Source organism: Bradysia coprophila, assembly GCF_014529535.1.
Source record: "Bradysia coprophila strain Holo2 chromosome X unlocalized genomic scaffold, BU_Bcop_v1 contig_26, whole genome shotgun sequence".
NCBI classification, from domain to species: domain Eukaryota; kingdom Metazoa; phylum Arthropoda; class Insecta; order Diptera; family Sciaridae; genus Bradysia; species Bradysia coprophila.
The window spans coordinates 1403711-1420761 of record NW_023503313.1 but is presented as its reverse complement, the minus strand read 5'-3'; the positions used below and the strand labels follow the sequence as shown (position 1 = coordinate 1420761).

Here is a 17051-nt window from a genome sequence, read left to right as displayed (position 1 = left end):
TTCCAGACGGAAATATTTACTCGGCCCCGTTTTTATAATGTCGTATAATCCGTTTCCACTTAAAAGCCGACTCGCGAAGTTGTATTGAAGTTTCATTCCAAGTGAATGTGACAAATCTACCCTGCTTGAAGTATTTTTCGTGTAGTTCTTAATAACTTTGTGTTTGGCTTCAAAACGCATCGAGCTGATGTAGTACAGAGGACCAAAGCGTCGAATCATGGTGGGATAATGTGTCACGTAGTGATGTTTTGGTTTTAGAGTTTGGTTGAAAATTCTGATGTACATTGCATTCATTTTCGAAATCGTGTCTGTTAAATTCGCAAGGTCCGTATCAGTGTAAAATGGCAAGTAAAGCATGTCAACGAATTTTACGGTTTGAAGCAAGAACTGCCAAACTTCATTATTCTTATCAGGAATCAAGTCTCCTAGTATCAATGTAGAGTGGTGGATAAAACATTGCATTTCTGAAGCGGACATGAGAAGTTTCTTTGATTTCAGTTTCTTCATAGTTATAGGAGGGGACTTGTCACCTGCTTCAACCTCGCCATACGACAGATCAGCCTTCAATTTGTTCAACGTATCTAAGGAACAATATCCATCTCTGATTAGAGCAGATATTACTTCGCACAAATTGTAATGCAAGATTCCTTCAAACACATCATGCATTATGTCGATTCCAATATTAATCGTTGCATGACATAAGGAGATTGAATTGACAAACGCGTCTTCCCTGATGCCAGTTTCTTCGAAATTTTTCATCTTCAGGTCTTGACTATAATTGGCTTTGTCACGCATTTTTTTTTTAACCTCCGTTGTTGCAGTCTCGGTTTCTTTTTTCGTCAAGCGACAAAATCGACAAAAGTATTTGGCTGAATGGGACCTTGCAAAGCCACATATGTCATTCACGCCCTTGTTATCGCCGAGAATTAATCCAAGAGCAAAAAAGACCTATTAAGAAATCATAAAAGACGGTTTTTATTCACAAAATATGACGAGTAAGGTTTTTGTTAACGCTATTTGGAGTAAAAGATATGTGTCTACGTCTACATTACTCTAGTATATATTACAGACCTTACAGACAAGTCAATTTATTATAACTCTAAACAGTCTCAATTTTATTTACGACATTAAGATTGGTTAATTAATGCCCTTAACCCCATTAGTGACCCGTACCAAGGAAAAAAACTTCCTAAAATCTTAACGAATTTCCCCAAATTTTTTTCAAATTAAAGAAAATATGCGAAAATCCAGGAAAATTCAAGAAAATATTGGTAATATTTTCCCAAAAATAGTCAATCTTATCACACATTTGCAGAACAAGTTGGTACGCAATACGGTTTACTTCTACTGTGATGTTCATACCTTTTGTTCTTTTCCATTGATTTTCAAAGTAATTGGCACACTCGCTATTTCGTTTAGAGCATCTACCAGAGCGCCAAAGCAAGCTAAGGCACCACATTTTTTGAATGCGTTTGCTGAGAATAATTGAGCTGGGGATATGTTTTCCAAACGTGAATTGAATTGAGGTGGCATTGTCGGGAAGGAGAAATATGTACATGTCTCCAGACCCACGCTTCGGTGCGAACCAAGGGCATTGTTTATTTGCGTTTCATCAATGTGTAAATGAAAAGGGATAACTGTATCGTGAGGGTCGAATGACATCAATTTTTCTTTCCAGACCTCGCCATTGATGAAATGACTTATATGTTCGTCTTTCCGCATTTCTTCAGCATATTTCTTCGATAATTCAAAAACTTGAGGGAGTTCAAAAAATTTTTTGAATTGAAATGCCAAGGGCATTAATGTACCCTTTTGCTTAGAGCATTCCAACTCTTTATCTGGGGTCTTCTTTTCGTCTATTTCGAAGGTTTTCAAAGGCTCAATGACTTTGGCTTCCGAAAGAACCCTTTCCAGCTTATATTCAGAATTAACGCTCCGAAAAGGATCTTTACAGATTTGAATAAAATAGTCAACACTTGACTGGTGTTCCGTATTTTGTATGTAGGGCCTGACGTATTCGTTAAAACCTTTCAGCAGTGTTTCACTATAGAAATCTTGAAAATCGCGCAGTACTTCATAAGTGTAATTTCTTGGAAGATTCATATTGCCTGCAATTTTACACACCAACTCTAAAGCTTTACGATCCATGTTTTCTTCGAAGCCTTTTAACTTGTTTTGGGTTATATCACAATGTACAGCAGGAATGCTCCCACTGGTACCTAAACTAGGCATCGACTTGCAACATAAATTCAGATGACGATGATAGCTCCACATAGCGGTAAACACTGATCGACATGTTACGTTTACACATTTAAATGATTTAACTGCCGAATGATGCTTCTTAATATGCTCGCATAGTTCCCGTGGAGTCTCGAAACCGAACTGACAAAGGAAACATTTGATCATCTTGTAACTGGTTGAGAGGAGAGGGACAAAGAAACAAGTTGAGAAAATTTGTAACTGAATAAAAATATATGATTACGTACGTTAAGGTTAAAAATTCCAACTTCGAAATTGTGACTTTTGATAATGCCAAGTTTATAAGTTTTTAGACAAAATAAATTATTTTCATCAAGCCTGCTACCTACTGCTAAATATCATTCGATATAACTCGATTTCTTGAATTATTAGAAACTAGTATTCAGAAACTAGATTGTAAATAGTTATTTATGCCACTCACCACCATAATATGCTAAATTTGCAAACTTTGGATGCGTCTGTGGCATAAAACGTTGTATGCAACTCAATGCAAAGTCCTTTATTAGGCTCTCGATGTTTGTTGTGACACACGGCCTGCGGCCTTTATTAACTATTATGCCATCGAGTGTAACGATACACATCATGGGCCGAAAGAAGCATTTATCACCGAGTTAAATACAAAGTTTGTCTTAATGAAAGTTTTGATTTTTATCACTTATTTGAGAGAACTCGATTATCTGCTGATTTTTCCGAAATTTGTTTTAAGATTTTTTTAAAATGATTTTGAACAGTGATCAGCAGCAAACGTTATGGTTTCAAGAAAAGATGTAGATTTAAAATGTGTATGAAGCGAAGGAAATAGCGATTTCATATAAACAAACTCACCTTTCAATGATTTTCACTAAGAGGTGAGTATTTTTATATGAAATCGCTATTTCCTCCGGCTTGTATGGACAGACCATACCTGGTTTGATCATTCATTGGATTTAATTTATGGTCCAAATGACTCTAAAATCAATTCTGGATTTGGATCTGGTTAGGCCCGTTAACCATAAATTAAATCCAATGAATGTACAAAAAAAATAAAAAATTTTGAAGTAAAAGATTTCAAGACAAGTAGTATGGAACAGTCAATATATATTGCAATTAAAGGTACAACGTATGAACAACTAGAATTTACAAATTATATCTATAAAAAGAGACCGAAAATGATCGATTTCATTTAATATTTAAGTCTATCATAGTTACCAAGCCAAACGTTTTTTCATTTTTGTTTTTGTTTTCGGTTTACACCGTATCATTGATATCTTTACAAAGTTCAGCGACTTTAGTGCTTTTGCAAATTTTTAAGGGAATATTATAGAACAGCTCATTTAAAAGAGCATAATATTGTGTACATGCTGTCGGAAACTCGATTTGAAAAACACAAAACATTTTAAAACAAACATCTATGGCATCACAAAATCTGCTAAATCGATATCGCAAATTGTGAAATATTACGAAAAAATAAATTTCCTGTTCATTTGGCTCCATAGCTACAACGATTGGATGGCAGTCGATTGCATACTCTCCTACGAATCTATCGTAAAGTTGATCTCGCAATTCATTTTCGGTTTTGGCAACCATTATGACGCTGTCCTGGGCGTCTTGAATTGTTGGTTTTTTTACTCCTTTTTGGAGTGGTGGAACCAATATAGCATTAAGCATTAAAACTGACGAGACATTTAAATATTCTGAAATATAATAAATAAACATTGTGAATTTAAAGCTCGAATCATATTTCTACAATGGCAGAGCAGATACATAATGATTTTTACTATACATCGTGAGGTAATGAGGCTTTTCCCTCACAGGAAAAATCTTTACCTCCTTCGTATAGTAAAATAGCATACTGCACACGGGAAATAATTTGTGATCTCGTATCACGATGAGTAAACGTACCTCGGATACTTTTACTCATCTGAATACGAAATATGAAATTATTTCCCTTGTATCGTAATCTACTATTAAAGAACTTAAAAACCTTTTCTCTCTATAAGTTATTTAAGTCCTTTGATAATATTCGTTTGCATAACAATCGATTCTCTTCTATTCTTCCTTCTCCCATTCCATACGATCTACATTTATCGGTTGGTATACCTACGCTCATGTAATATAAATACAGAGAACAACTCGAGAAACAATAATGAAACAGACGTTACGTCAGCTGAAGTAAAGCCAGGTGATTGGTGGCTGTCCGTATTAGAATATAATTTGTAAACAACTGATAAGAATACAACGACTGCAACTTTGCGCAATTTTGAATCGTCCTTAAAAAATTAAGATCAAACATGTTATCCAAATCCAACTCTGCTCAGTGTTCACATTTGAGTTTAAATAACAGATCTTTCTGATCTTTTGTCTAATCTAAAAACAGTTAATGCAAAAATAAAGTCGACGGTCAATAGGGTCATGTATGTGCATATCATAACTTGAGTTTCTGTATTTTCTGTCAGACTAGTCAAATGCAACAACAACAAAAATGTGAATTATTGTGGAAGACCAATAACTTAAATGTTTCGGTTTTGAGATTTTAAGATTACGTAGTAAAAAGTGAGTGGAGAATCTGCAATCATATTCGAAATAAAAAAACTTGCTCTGCCGTTTTGATGTAACAGAATTCTAAGAAAAAATCGATAGTCAATCAATACGAACCATCAGTGAGCGGCAGTTGTTCGACCTTGCGTAATGTTTGTTTGTTCTTTACTGTTTCTCTCAGCAGTAGAAACACTTTAGTGCCGAAAATTGTTTTCCATTTCAAACGAAGAGTTGCCGCTTTATCGAGTCCATGCATAATTTTAAAATCTTCGCAGATCTGTTGTTGGTGAAGCAGATTTTATAGAAGTGGATAGATTTGGCACTGCGTAAAATTGGATTTTTGTTCAATATCTAATTCAATACGGTGAAATACGTATCTTTTGAGGAAGGCAATTTCGCGGATTGTAGCCTGAATGAAGTGAGAGCGAAAAGCAAAAGTGCCCAAAATAAACCGTCCACAACAGGTGCTTGTCATGTCGAGAGCGTAAATTTCGAGAAGACACATAAAAACTCTAGTAATATGAAGCTGACAAGCTCAAAATATAATAATCCAAATATTCTGTTTATCATGTTATCACACCTATTTGCTTAAAAATGCTCATTTTCAAAGTTTGAATACATAAAATCTCAGAAAATATGAATTAGTGGTGCATCGGCTCAAATTTATAATCAACATTTTGCATTCATTGAAATTAACCGAACTAGTCAAATTTTGTGGACGTTCTTATGGATCTATTTTTGAAGAGAAGTCTTTTAAAAATTTATGAAGACTGAGAATCCTAAAGAGACGGACAAGCTTATATAATCAATAATTTCAGCTCAAGTAAATAGATTTCCTTTAAGTTTCTAATGTGCGAGTATTGTCAAAAAGATATTATTCTTTGAGCCGAGTCCGAAAGAGCATCAAAAAACAATTGCTGTCTAAAACATTTGCCAAAGTTCTAAAGTAATCAAAATCTACCAAGGCATGACCAATCGATAGTGTCAACGGTTTCCACTGTTCCGCTAAGATCGCCCTAATATCTTTTGCAATGTCTTTAAAAACGTCTTGCCGATAAGAAAACGTGACACTCCAATGTTCAACAATCTCAGCCAAATTCGTTTGACGTTGAAGTAAATATTCGAAACTTTCTTTTTCTTTTTCTACAGAAGGGCTCTAATTAGATAACTGTATGAAAAGGTAATTGGTTACATACCACTCAGAACATATATTTCTTCACCTTCCACAGCCTTTAGCATTTTATTAATGGCCCGTGATGACTTTGGAATGAGATTCTTTTGCCGAAATTTTTTCAACTGGCTTTGATAATGATTGAAAAATCTCCCACCGGGGGCCTTTTTACCAATCGGTTCAATGAAGTAAGAAGCCTAAACAGTGTATCTTACAAGATGTTTACATGATATAGGTATGCTATCTCACCATGTCTTCATCAGGGAAAGCTGAACATATTTCTTGAGAAATTTTGCGAATTCTATCAGTAGATAAGATGACCTTATCTTCCAGATAGCTTCTTGCAAGATGTATTATCAAATCGCTACGTGTAAATTCATTCAAAGTGTTTGATACTGAGCGAGCATCCTGAATGATTCGTGTGCTATGTTCGATGTTTTGTGGTTCTATAACTGAATTAGACACATCAGCATGTGAGTCATTACTTTCGTCATAGTCGACATCAAGTAATTCCCAAGATTCCTCTGTATCCTCAATCAAACTAGAATTTCGACCATTGTTGTCAGTACGCACTGCAATAACACTGATAACTAAATGCTTTTATGTAGAAAACATTTACTTTATTACCATCGTCACCATCTTCATTAATATCTTCATTCAAGCGACGTTTTTTTACAGAACAATCCATTTGCGAAATAAAGTCACTTTTTTATGTTAATTTCTGGAGTTAATTACAAGAATTTGCACCATTAGATGACTTATAAAATATTGAAATGCGAAGTGTCACTATGATCACATATTAACTACAGTACAATAAGGTTAAACCCTCTACGAAATCGTAGAGAACTCGCTGCTATAGGGGATGGAATTTGTTTATGTTTTGTCCGTTGACAAGTGGATCGCCACTAGAGATGAGCGGGCCGACGTTTTTTCAATACCCGACCCGACCCGGCCCGATCCAATTTTTTGAACCCGAACCCGACCCGACCCGAGACTTTTCTCTTCGCGGACCGACCCAACCCGACCCGAAAAAATCATCGGCCCGACGTGACCCGACTTTTTTTTACTATAAGAAATTTAATGAAAAATCATTTTCTACGCATAAAAGCTTTGCAATAATCTTATACGCGAAGTAAAATAATAAAATAAGTTAGTGTTTCATGCTTTATAGGCTTTTATTGGCTTACTTTAAATTTGTATTTCTAAGTCGGGCCGGCCCGAATTTTTGTTTTCAAAGCCCGACCCGACCCGGCCCGAATGAATTTTCAAAACCCGGACCCGAACCCGATCGGGCCGGGTCGGGTCGGGTTGGGCCGATGTATTTCGGGCGGCCCGCTCATCTCTAATCGCCACCGGTTTTGAGGGGGTTTTGTTTTTTGTTTTTTACATGTTGCCACACATTGTTGTCAAATTCAAGATTTTTTATTTACGAATGTTACGCTGATTGCTTAGCGAAAAAGGACTTCACCTAGCACAAATTAGACGACCTTAGACATATTTGACATTGCAATGTGAGCAACATAGCGAAAATTAATTTCAAAACCCCCCGAAACCCCGTGCTTCCACCTACATAAAAAACACGAACCGAACGAGCCAATCTCAATTTATTGTGTTCACTTATTCCTGAAGGGAGCTCGTTTAGTATGTGTTTATTATGTATGTGGAATCACCGGTTTTTAGGAAGTACAATGTACCAATGCACGTGTGTCAACTTTAAAAAATGAAAAATCAAAACCCACCGTCGACCGGTGGCGACTCGCTTGACGAACGATTAATGAAAGAGCAATTTCCTTACGTCCGTGTTCGGCACGATTTGTGAAATAGTGTACCTGATTTGCACTATTGGTTTTAGGCAATTTCGCGAGTTGTAGGCCGAACGGGGTGAGGCTTACAAGCGAAAGTGTCTAAAATTTATCGTCCAAAGCAGTTACACATGTGAGCTTTCATGCAAAGGGCTGAAAACTAGAGAAAAAAAATCAAAACTTGACCTCATTTTCGGCCCTGAAGTATGAAAGCGGTTTTTACATGCTTTTGTTTTCACTAGAGTCAAAAGTGACATCTTTCACACTTATTCAAAACAAGAGAATTGGCTTAGGCTTCAAAAGCATGTAAAATTCATTACAAATCTCGAGACAAAAGATGAAGCCCTCAGGGGCTTATTTGCTCAATCACCTCTTTTAACTTTCACAAACTTAACACAAGTTAGCACCAAATCATAGCAACCTCACCATTTCATTTCGTCTATTTCATTTTGTATTCCGACTTGGGTCCGCAAATATTCCGAAACAAAAATACAAATATACACCAGGACACTGTCGTGAATTGGATATTGGATACATGTACTTCGAGAACAATTATTTGAGCTACCACCAAAATGCACTAGGTATCAGAAAAAAGAAAACTAAAAGATGACCTGGCATTAATGATCTAAACTTTTAGTTTCTATAACTGAGGCAATAGACAGCAGCTAGCCCTACCAATTCTAAACGAATTTGAATATTGAATGCTGAAGTCTCGGTACATATGTAGCTACTATACCGACCAAAAGACAGTTTGAACTTGCATTTTGTCATGAAACATAATTCCACAGGAAGTGGTTCTACGATGCCTTAGACATGGACGCAAATAACAGACAGATAAGTCATTGTTAAGTTTTACGTATAGCTGTAAGCGCTCTGACACTGCTCCATCTTCTCCTACATTTTGTCTTAATTTTTCTTGCAACAGTGTACATTAGCACATATCTCGAAGTGTGTTTTTTTACTTCTAAATGCAAGACAGAAGTACATCTCCTCATTCTAATGCAATAACCAAATTTCGCTTGATAGCAAACGAAGTTCTGTGACAAATTCTTCCTTAACCAATTTGTTAGCATAAGCTCTGCTTTAAATCAAATAGTTTCAACCGAGCTCGTATTGCTCGGCATATATCAGCTGCTAATTCATTCGGTTCGTAGTATTTTGCACTAAAAAATCAGCTCAGACACCAGATACAATCACTCACATCATTGAAGATGTAGGTGTAATTCTGTTCTAAATGTTTGAGCCGAAGAGGCGGTTTTCGTTACACTCGTATGTTAAGAATGTTTTTAGATGTTTCTAGTCTTGTCCTCTTTTGTTAAGCATAATAAAATTTCATTCATCAATCCCGTCAGTTGTCTAAAGGCAGAGGGTATTTTCTTTTGTCTTAAATGGAGAGTAAGTGTAAAAATGTAGGGCAACAACTGACAGCATTTAAAAATGTCCCCTAATGATGATATTTGTAATTTTCCAAATTAAATTAAATAAAATTCAAACTCAAAGTTGCTCTGTGTAAATTGTTGTGGGTCGCTTAAAAAAGAACAACTAGACTAAGTGGCATAGTTAAAGTCTACTCAAACATTTAGCTAAATAAGTGGTGTTGTAGTCCACAAAATGCAACTTTATGAAGTGCAATGGTTGTAGTGCACTTTTAAATTCAACTCAATGAAGTAGAGGTTGTTTTCTACTATAAAATGCAACCAGATTTAGTAGCATAGTTGTAGTCTGCTCAAAAATGCAACTAAATGAAGTGACGTGGTTGTAGTTCACTATAAAATGCAACTGAGAAAGTGGGGCGGTTGCACCTCACTCTAAATTCAAATGTAACCAAAAAACGTGCCATGGTTGTAGTGCACTTTTAAATTCAACTCAATGAAGTAGAGGTTGTGATCTACTGTAAAATGCAACCAGATTTAGTAGCATAGTTGTAGTCTACTCAAAAATGCAACTAAACGAAGTGACGTGGTTGTAGTTCACTATAAAATGCAACTGAGAAAGTGGGGCGGTTGCACCTCACTCTAAATTCAAATGTAACCAAAAAACGTGCCATGGTTGTAGTGCACTTTTAAATTCAACTCAATGAAGTAGAGGTTGTGATCTACTGTAAAATGCAACCAGATTTAGTAGCATAGTTGTAGTCTACTCAAAAATGCAACTAAACGAAGTGACGTGGTTGTAGTTCACTATAAAATGCAACTGAGAAAGTGGGGCGGTTGCACCTCACTCTAAATTCAAATGTAACCAAAAAACGTGCCATGGTTGTAGTGCACTATTAAATTCAACTCAATGAAGTAGAGGTTGTGATCTACTGTAAAATGCAACCAGATTTAGTAGCATAGTTGTAGTCTACTCAAAAATGCAACTAAACGAAGTGACATGGTTGTAGTTCACTATAAAATGCAACTGAGAAAGTGGGGCGGTTGCACCTCACTCTAAATTCAAATGTAACCAAAAAACGTGCCATGGTTGTAGTGCACTATTAAATTCAACTCAATGAAGTAGAGGTTGTGATCTACTGTAAAATGCAACCAGATTTAGTAGCATAGTTGTAGTCTACTCAAAAATGCAACTAAACGAAGTGACGTGGTTGTAGTTCACTATAAAATGCAACTGAGAAAGTGGGGCGGTTGCACCTCACTCTAAATTCAAATGTAACCAAAAAACGTGCCATGGTTGTAGTGCACTTTTAAATTCAACTCAATGAAGTAGAGGTTGTGATCTACTGTAAAATGCAACCAGATTTAGTAGCACAGTTGTAGTCTACTCAAAAATGCAACTAAACGAAGTGACATGGTTGTAGTTCACTATAAAATGCAACTAAGAAAGTGGGGCGGTTGCAACTCCCTCTAAATTCAAATGTAACCAAAAAACGTGCCATGGTTGTAGTGCACTTTTAAATTCAACTCAACGAAGTAGAGGTTGTTTTCTACTATAAAATGCAACCAGATTTAGTAGCATAGTTGTAGTCTACTCAAAAATGCAACTAAACGAAGTGACGTGGTTGTAGTTCACTGTAAATTAAATAATACAACTAAGAAGGTGGCGTGGTTGTTGGCCGCTACAAGCGATATCATAATGTAAATAAACACTAAATGTAATGCAAACCTGAACGCCATCACATTAAAACGGTCTATTGAAATCTTAAGTGGTAAAATGTAGGGAGCAATCGAATCATTCATGGTTTTGTCTACCTTCCCCGTTAACATTCTATGTTCAAAATCTCGGTTGTATCATGTCATACCCCTTTGCAGTTCTCCATAATGTTATTTTTCATACCTAGGACCCGAAAAGTGCAACTTCGTCGCACTTTTTCTCCGTCGGATATGAAAAATATTATTCGTACCACGGACTAAAAGTCTTTTTTAGCGTATTCGATTCCAGACCTCGAGTTCGGCTCTGTCTGAAAACCTCTCACACGCTAAAAAGACTTTTAGTCCTAGGTACGAAATATACTAGTAAAGCTCTATTTATCGTGTCCACTATTTTTACAACAAAGAATTTGATAAATCTAAGTAGTCTATAAATACGAATTCTGATTAGTTTCTAGACGTGAATACTGAATATTCTTGATTTTTCAAATCGATTTTATTGTGATGGTATTTACATAACTCCAGCAAAATAATTCGCAGAATAGTAAATCTTTATACTTAAATGCAGGCTGGAAATAAGAGAGCAAATACCAACACTAACTGCAGTGAAAAACGCATTACCAAGGCAAAGTGGACAAGAACGCCTTTGTCCAAAATGTTGGAGTCGCCGCTGGTCGCACATTACGATCACGGAAACCCAATCCACGGTATACATTTAACGAAACGGATCGATCTAGAATGGAAAATCGCGCTACGAAGAAAAGGAATTGCAAAGTTCAGCCACCAAACGAAGATTGTGTTGATAATACGCAAAGGGTGAATATATGTCTGTTTTTTAAAACTATTACCAAAAGCTCTTACTGCAGGATGCAAATGTGAAGGAAAAGTCACCTTCCACCGTAATTGTTCAAACCTCACAAGAAAACGCATCTGCTAAAGTGCAAAATCTTGAAGAAATGCGTAACTGTGAAAGAGAAAATATAAACGATCTTCACCATCAAGACTTGTCTGCTAAAAAGAGAAAGGTTCGCGACATAAAAAAGAACTTTTCCATAGATTGCATCGCTTCAAGTCAATTTATCGACGTTGTCGACCTGGTAAGAATTTTGTCAGCATCTACGTAATCTCTCAGACTAGACGTAGACATTCATTGCAGTAGAGACTTTGAATTTTGCTTTTTTACTTCGCTTTCCACTCGGTAATTGTGAAGCCTTCCTTTTAAAATTGAGTCTCCTCAACTATTTTCTCAACCTTCAAGAAATTAGATCGAATCAACGCACATCAAGCAAACATGATCATAGTCGACACCTACAGTGTACTGTTTTATATGAAATGGTTTTTCACAGTGTTGAGTAACACACTTTCAAGTTTCAGTACCCTTTTAGAGTACCACTCATGCGCGTGTGCAAATTATGTGTATCCGTGGTATCCAGGATACTGGGAAATTTCTGAAAATTTTTTAGGATACCGGGAAATCGAATTATAACTGCACAAACCAGCGGGAAATGTATGTAGCGGGAAGTCACTTTTACATTTTTGGATACCGGGAAATCCGTGAAATCTTGACTCGGATACCGTTAAGGAAACATAATTTGCACACGCGCACTCATGCTTGAAGTGCGTTGATCGAATTCACTTTTTCTGATCTAATTATTTCTCCAAGATTTAAACTTGTACTTCAAAAATTACCCGTCTGTATATAGCCGTCTGTACGCACACATCCTCAAAAATTTCTATTCATCTATTTCAGTGCGGTTATTTGACCAGTAATATCAAAGTGGATGGTGAAAAGAACAATTTCCGTAAAAGAGTCTCAGTCAAAGCAAAAACCACTAAGGTATGTGTCAAGTCATCCGTTTTGAAGAAAAAGGATGTCAAATACTGGACAAACAAGTTTCTGAAAGCAAAAAGCTTCGAGCTTTGGTGCGTGTCATTTCAAGCGGAAAATTTTCGTATAAATTAACTCTTACGAAGCATTGAATAAATCTTCCAAACACTGAACACTTTGACTTTTTAGTTGTAACAGTTGTTGTAGCTATTCTTTATATAGAAATGTGGTGCAGATCTCGTTACGAGAAATTGATCTAGTTGCAACTTTCGCAACATGTCTCCTCGTAAGTTAATCCAATAATCCCGAGAGAAGCCCCCATCAGAGGTATGCAAGGCCTGAAAAGTTACCTCTCACAGATTTCTGAGTGAGGACAAGCCAACTATGTGCTAAGTTCGAATAACTAAGTTTTTTGTTGCAGTTAGGAAACATCCTAAATTATTTATTTGAACCTTCAACTTTATGTTTAGTTAAGTTTGACTTTATCTCAGACAGTGACGTATTTTTATGAGTGTAGTATCATTCTTGAATCTTTAAGCATCTACGGCAACTTATAGGGTAATCTGAAAAATATCGAAATTGAAAAAATTTCTAGGATTTAGGAAATTTAATTCTCTACCAATATCATCTATAAAAATACGAAATATTTGGTTCAGAGTGTTCGAAAATGGTCAAAAACTGAAAAAATGGACTACAGACTACCCCCTCCCCTCTTTTTCCCGAAAACTGACAGTATTTCAGCTTGGCACTCGAACTTTTCTTTGTCAGGGTACCAAGAGCTATCCAAATCACCCAAGACATCCCGTGCACCTTTCATGGACACGGGCACTTCCATTACTACTGGACTACTAACTCGTATCAACACAAGATGATGATTTTTTGGATTGTGCATTTTTAAGTTAGATGAAGTCTATCAAGGGAAGCGTATAGTGTTCAACTCGAAGCTTGCAATTAATATCGCTTGTATTCAGCTCTACTGAGATAGTCTTCTCGCTGCAACTTTAAAGTGGGAAGCTTTTCGAATAAAAAGTTTTCAGTTTAACAAAAGAAAGGGGGACCCTTTCGTGTTCACACATCTTCCGTGGCTTTGTATATTTCCGTTGTAACTATCGAGTACTTCCCTTGAGAATGAATGAACGAACTTTATTATTTGAAAAAATACAAATACGACTATAATAATAATATTTCAACTAAAGCGAGAGTTTAGTCTAAGAACGGCTTTTCAACTTAATTTAGTTATTTACATGGCGATGTTCGAGCGAGAAGGCGAAAGAAAAACTTAACAAAAACCTTTACTAATACTTGGCTACTTTCCTTGAGAATTTTTAATAGTAGATTACATCACTGTTTGTAAATATTTGTTTAGGCAAGTGTGAGGTTTGCGGAACGAGCCGAAGGCGAGTGGAGTAATCACATGTGCCTAAACAAGCATTTACAAGCAGTGACGTAACACATTTTACATATTTGTTGACGGTAAGTGCATTTTCCCTGTCACAAGTAGTGATGTAAAGTGCAAATGTAAACAAAATCTTCTTCATTAGTTTCAGAATTCATTTTGTTGTTGCTGTCGATAACAGATGACGCAGCCAACTAAAAAATGGTGTCACAATTTTTTTTAATATGTATCACTAATCACTGCCATGCCCTTTGTCTATCACACGAATCTCGCTTTGGGATGATAATGGTGGTGCCATTTTGGTGACAATGCGATTCAAAAATAATTAATTTCTTATCACTATTTGGTTCGTATTCCACAGAAAAACTAAACATCAACGTTTCATTGATAAAAATGCTTCTTCACATTTTAATCACTTGAATTTGTTGATTCTTGTCAGAAATGGGCTAAAATGGTGTAGCCACTTTAAAAAGTTCGAAGTAGCGTGAAATGAGCAAGCTTCTTTATCTACTTTATCTCAAATGTTATGTAAGTTCTTTTACCGGTCACAACAATTATTATTGGATAATCGGTCTTGCCAACTAATGAGTGTGCTGCGTACAGACACACAACATGCATTTATATCTACTTATGTGAAACATTTTCCTTAATCCTGTTGTATTTTCTGATGCAACAGTGAGATCACCTGAAGATTGTGGCATCGTTTTTGTTCAGCGTTTATTTATAGGTGTCCTAGTTTAAATTGATAAGACTAGCAATGATCGTCATTCACGTGTACTAAAAGTAGTCTCATGCTCAGCCAGATGTTTTTTTTACCTTAATTTTCGAAGAATGATACATTTTCATTCATAAAGCTAAGCACACTATCTATATCACTCATTGAAATTTTACTATTGGATTTATCGGAGATGTGAGTTGTTCCTTGCCATCTTGTATGAATAGAGTTCAATATTCAATTCAGACCCTGTTCTCAGTCAAATTGTTTAAAATACCATCAGCGAAAGTTTCAGCAAGATGAAAATACTGTTTTCGCGGGTATTTATGCAGTAATCGGAAGAACTGCTATAGAAATTGACGGCAATAAATATTTTAACGACCAATAAAAAGTGAATTTTGTTTGGTAGAGGTTGAGTTTTTAATTTAATCAAAAATCATTTAGTACAATGCTACACCTTAGTTAGATTCTTCAGAAGTTCCTTCAGAGGTCTCTTCAGATGATGTAATTGGACCCTCAAGTACGCAACGACCTTCATCAGCTGGTTGACAGAGTAGAGTCAAGTGATCAAATTCCTCACCATTTTCGCACTCAAGTTCAAAAAGGAAACCATGGACACAATGAAGATACCGGGTACAGCTTTGGAAACTTGGCACATTGTATACTCCAGCCCATAAGCATGTTGATGCACATTCTTCGTTTCTTGGAAGTGGAATCTTTTAAAAAATAAATAAATGAAAATTACGCACGGGAACAACCGAAAAATTATACAATTAACACTCAATATTCATCATTACACTTACATCTTGTTTCGAAGCATCGAAAGCTGCTGCGAAAACAATGCACGACAACAAAACAACAATAAAGGTCTTCATGGCTACTACTTTGATCGTCAACTAACGCCAACGCAAGAAACCACCTTCTTATAAAACGATTGCAGCCCCATTAACCTATCTATTCATTCAAAAATGCACGTCAGCACATCATTTGACCTGATAAGATAGACTATAGTAAAAGAAATCTCAGTCAAATCAATCGAGAAAGATAACTGGAGACATCAAATAATGGTTAAAAATCCAAAATCCAATCATATCGTTCGAACCACACGTTTTTCAAGTGCAATCAGCTATTTCAAATGCGTTATCAATCGGACAATTGCTAAAATAGAAAAGCTTTGTGCGCATCGTTCCAAAGATTATTGCATAAATTCTCGAAGTTTATCGAATTATTGAGAACGATAATGCTTTCGGCCTATAGTTAACATTAATCATCGTCGAACCGCTGGATGGGAATTACAAGCTGCCGATAAATTTAATTGCTGGTAATATTTAAAACAATTTTCTTTTTTCTATGGCAGTTGTGTAATCCAAGGCTATATTAGCCATAAGATTAGCCCGAGTTTACGGCCTTTGACTGTCTAATTTTAGGTTAAGAATTCTTTTCTAGCACGGCAGAGCAAAATAAACCAGGCAGGAGCGCTTGATTTGGCTGGGTACCTAGGTTATCTAGTAGCTTTATATTTTGCGAATTAAATTAATTCAACTTATGTCAGTGTTTATTTGAGTTCATTTTGATAGAGTGTATTAGGTCCCTTATTTGACATTTCGAAAATGAAACACTCCTGTCTGGTTTATTTTACTCAGCTGTGTTTCTAGAAAGGTTAAGGTTTTTTAATAGAAATTTCTATTGGAACGGCGACATTGTCTAGACATTTAAAAGTATAGAAACGAATAAGGTTTCTGTCCATCTGTACATCATAGCGATCTCCGTAGCAACAGGATTCTCCAACAACAATTTACATTTGAGTTATGATTCTTTGATAGTTGTAGTTATGGAGATTCATCACGAATCTAAATTTCTTCCGAGTTACAAATTCTTACATTATTTTCAGAGAATTGATAAATGATTGAGAGTTATGATGCAATGAGCCCTCGAAAGTTCTGACTACTCTAGACTTACTAAAATCCTCCCGTTAATTCGTGAGCAAGTAGATGCTACTTCCTCATATTTATTATTACAATGGATTATTTTGCTTGAATTTGAGCATCGAATCACTTCAAGTTGTATTGCAGTACTATCTTCCAATCCTTACTTCTTAGTAGAATGAGCCATATATAATAATCATCAAATATTCACACAAAATTATCTTAGATTTGTAATAGCCGTGTGTACAGTGATAGCGTCGAATTTGCTCCAAATTCATTTTTGAGTTTAGGACTCGCGATAGTGAGGTTTAAGTGAGAAATCATTTTAAGTTATTATTTGTCGTTAGTGACA

The 17051-nt window shown here is 35.9% G+C and overlaps 1 protein-coding gene and 2 long non-coding RNA genes across 3 annotated transcripts; 1 reads left to right on the top strand and 2 right to left on the bottom strand.

Moving 5' to 3' along the window:
- Positions 1–3328: 3328 nt before the first annotated feature.
- On the bottom strand, positions 3329–6769 carry LOC119069067. The gene is made up of 4 exons (XR_005086272.1): positions 6575–6769; positions 6197–6519; positions 4894–6144; positions 3329–3932 (listed from the first exon to the last, which is right to left on the bottom strand). It is a non-coding gene; the product is annotated as an uncharacterized LOC119069067 (long non-coding RNA).
- Positions 6770–11470: 4701 nt separating this feature from the next.
- LOC119069359 lies at positions 11471–12798 on the top strand. Its single transcript, XM_037173432.1, has 3 exons — positions 11471–11651; positions 11702–11932; positions 12586–12798. Exons 1-3 carry the CDS (start codon positions 11574–11576, stop codon positions 12796–12798), a joined length of 522 nt encoding a protein of 173 aa, XP_037029327.1. The 5' UTR covers positions 11471–11573.
- A 2376-nt stretch (positions 12799–15174) lies between these two features.
- On the bottom strand, positions 15175–15735 carry LOC119069066. Its single transcript, XR_005086271.1, has 2 exons — positions 15578–15735; positions 15175–15490 (listed from the first exon to the last, which is right to left on the bottom strand). It is a non-coding gene; the product is annotated as an uncharacterized LOC119069066 (long non-coding RNA).
- Positions 15736–17051: the final 1316 nt, after the last annotated feature.

Excerpts from the sequence above, each read along its gene's own strand:
- LOC119069359 (XM_037173432.1), top strand. The coding sequence starts at position 11,574 with ATGGAAAATCGCGCTACGAAGAAAAGGAATTGCAAAGTTCAGCCACCA. Across the intron at positions 11,652-11,701 it reads GTGTTGATAATACGCAAAGG|GATGCAAATGTGAAGGAAAA; the intron begins GTGAATATATGT and ends CTCTTACTGCAG. Across the intron at positions 11,933-12,585 it reads TTATCGACGTTGTCGACCTG|TGCGGTTATTTGACCAGTAA; the intron begins GTAAGAATTTTG and ends CATCTATTTCAG.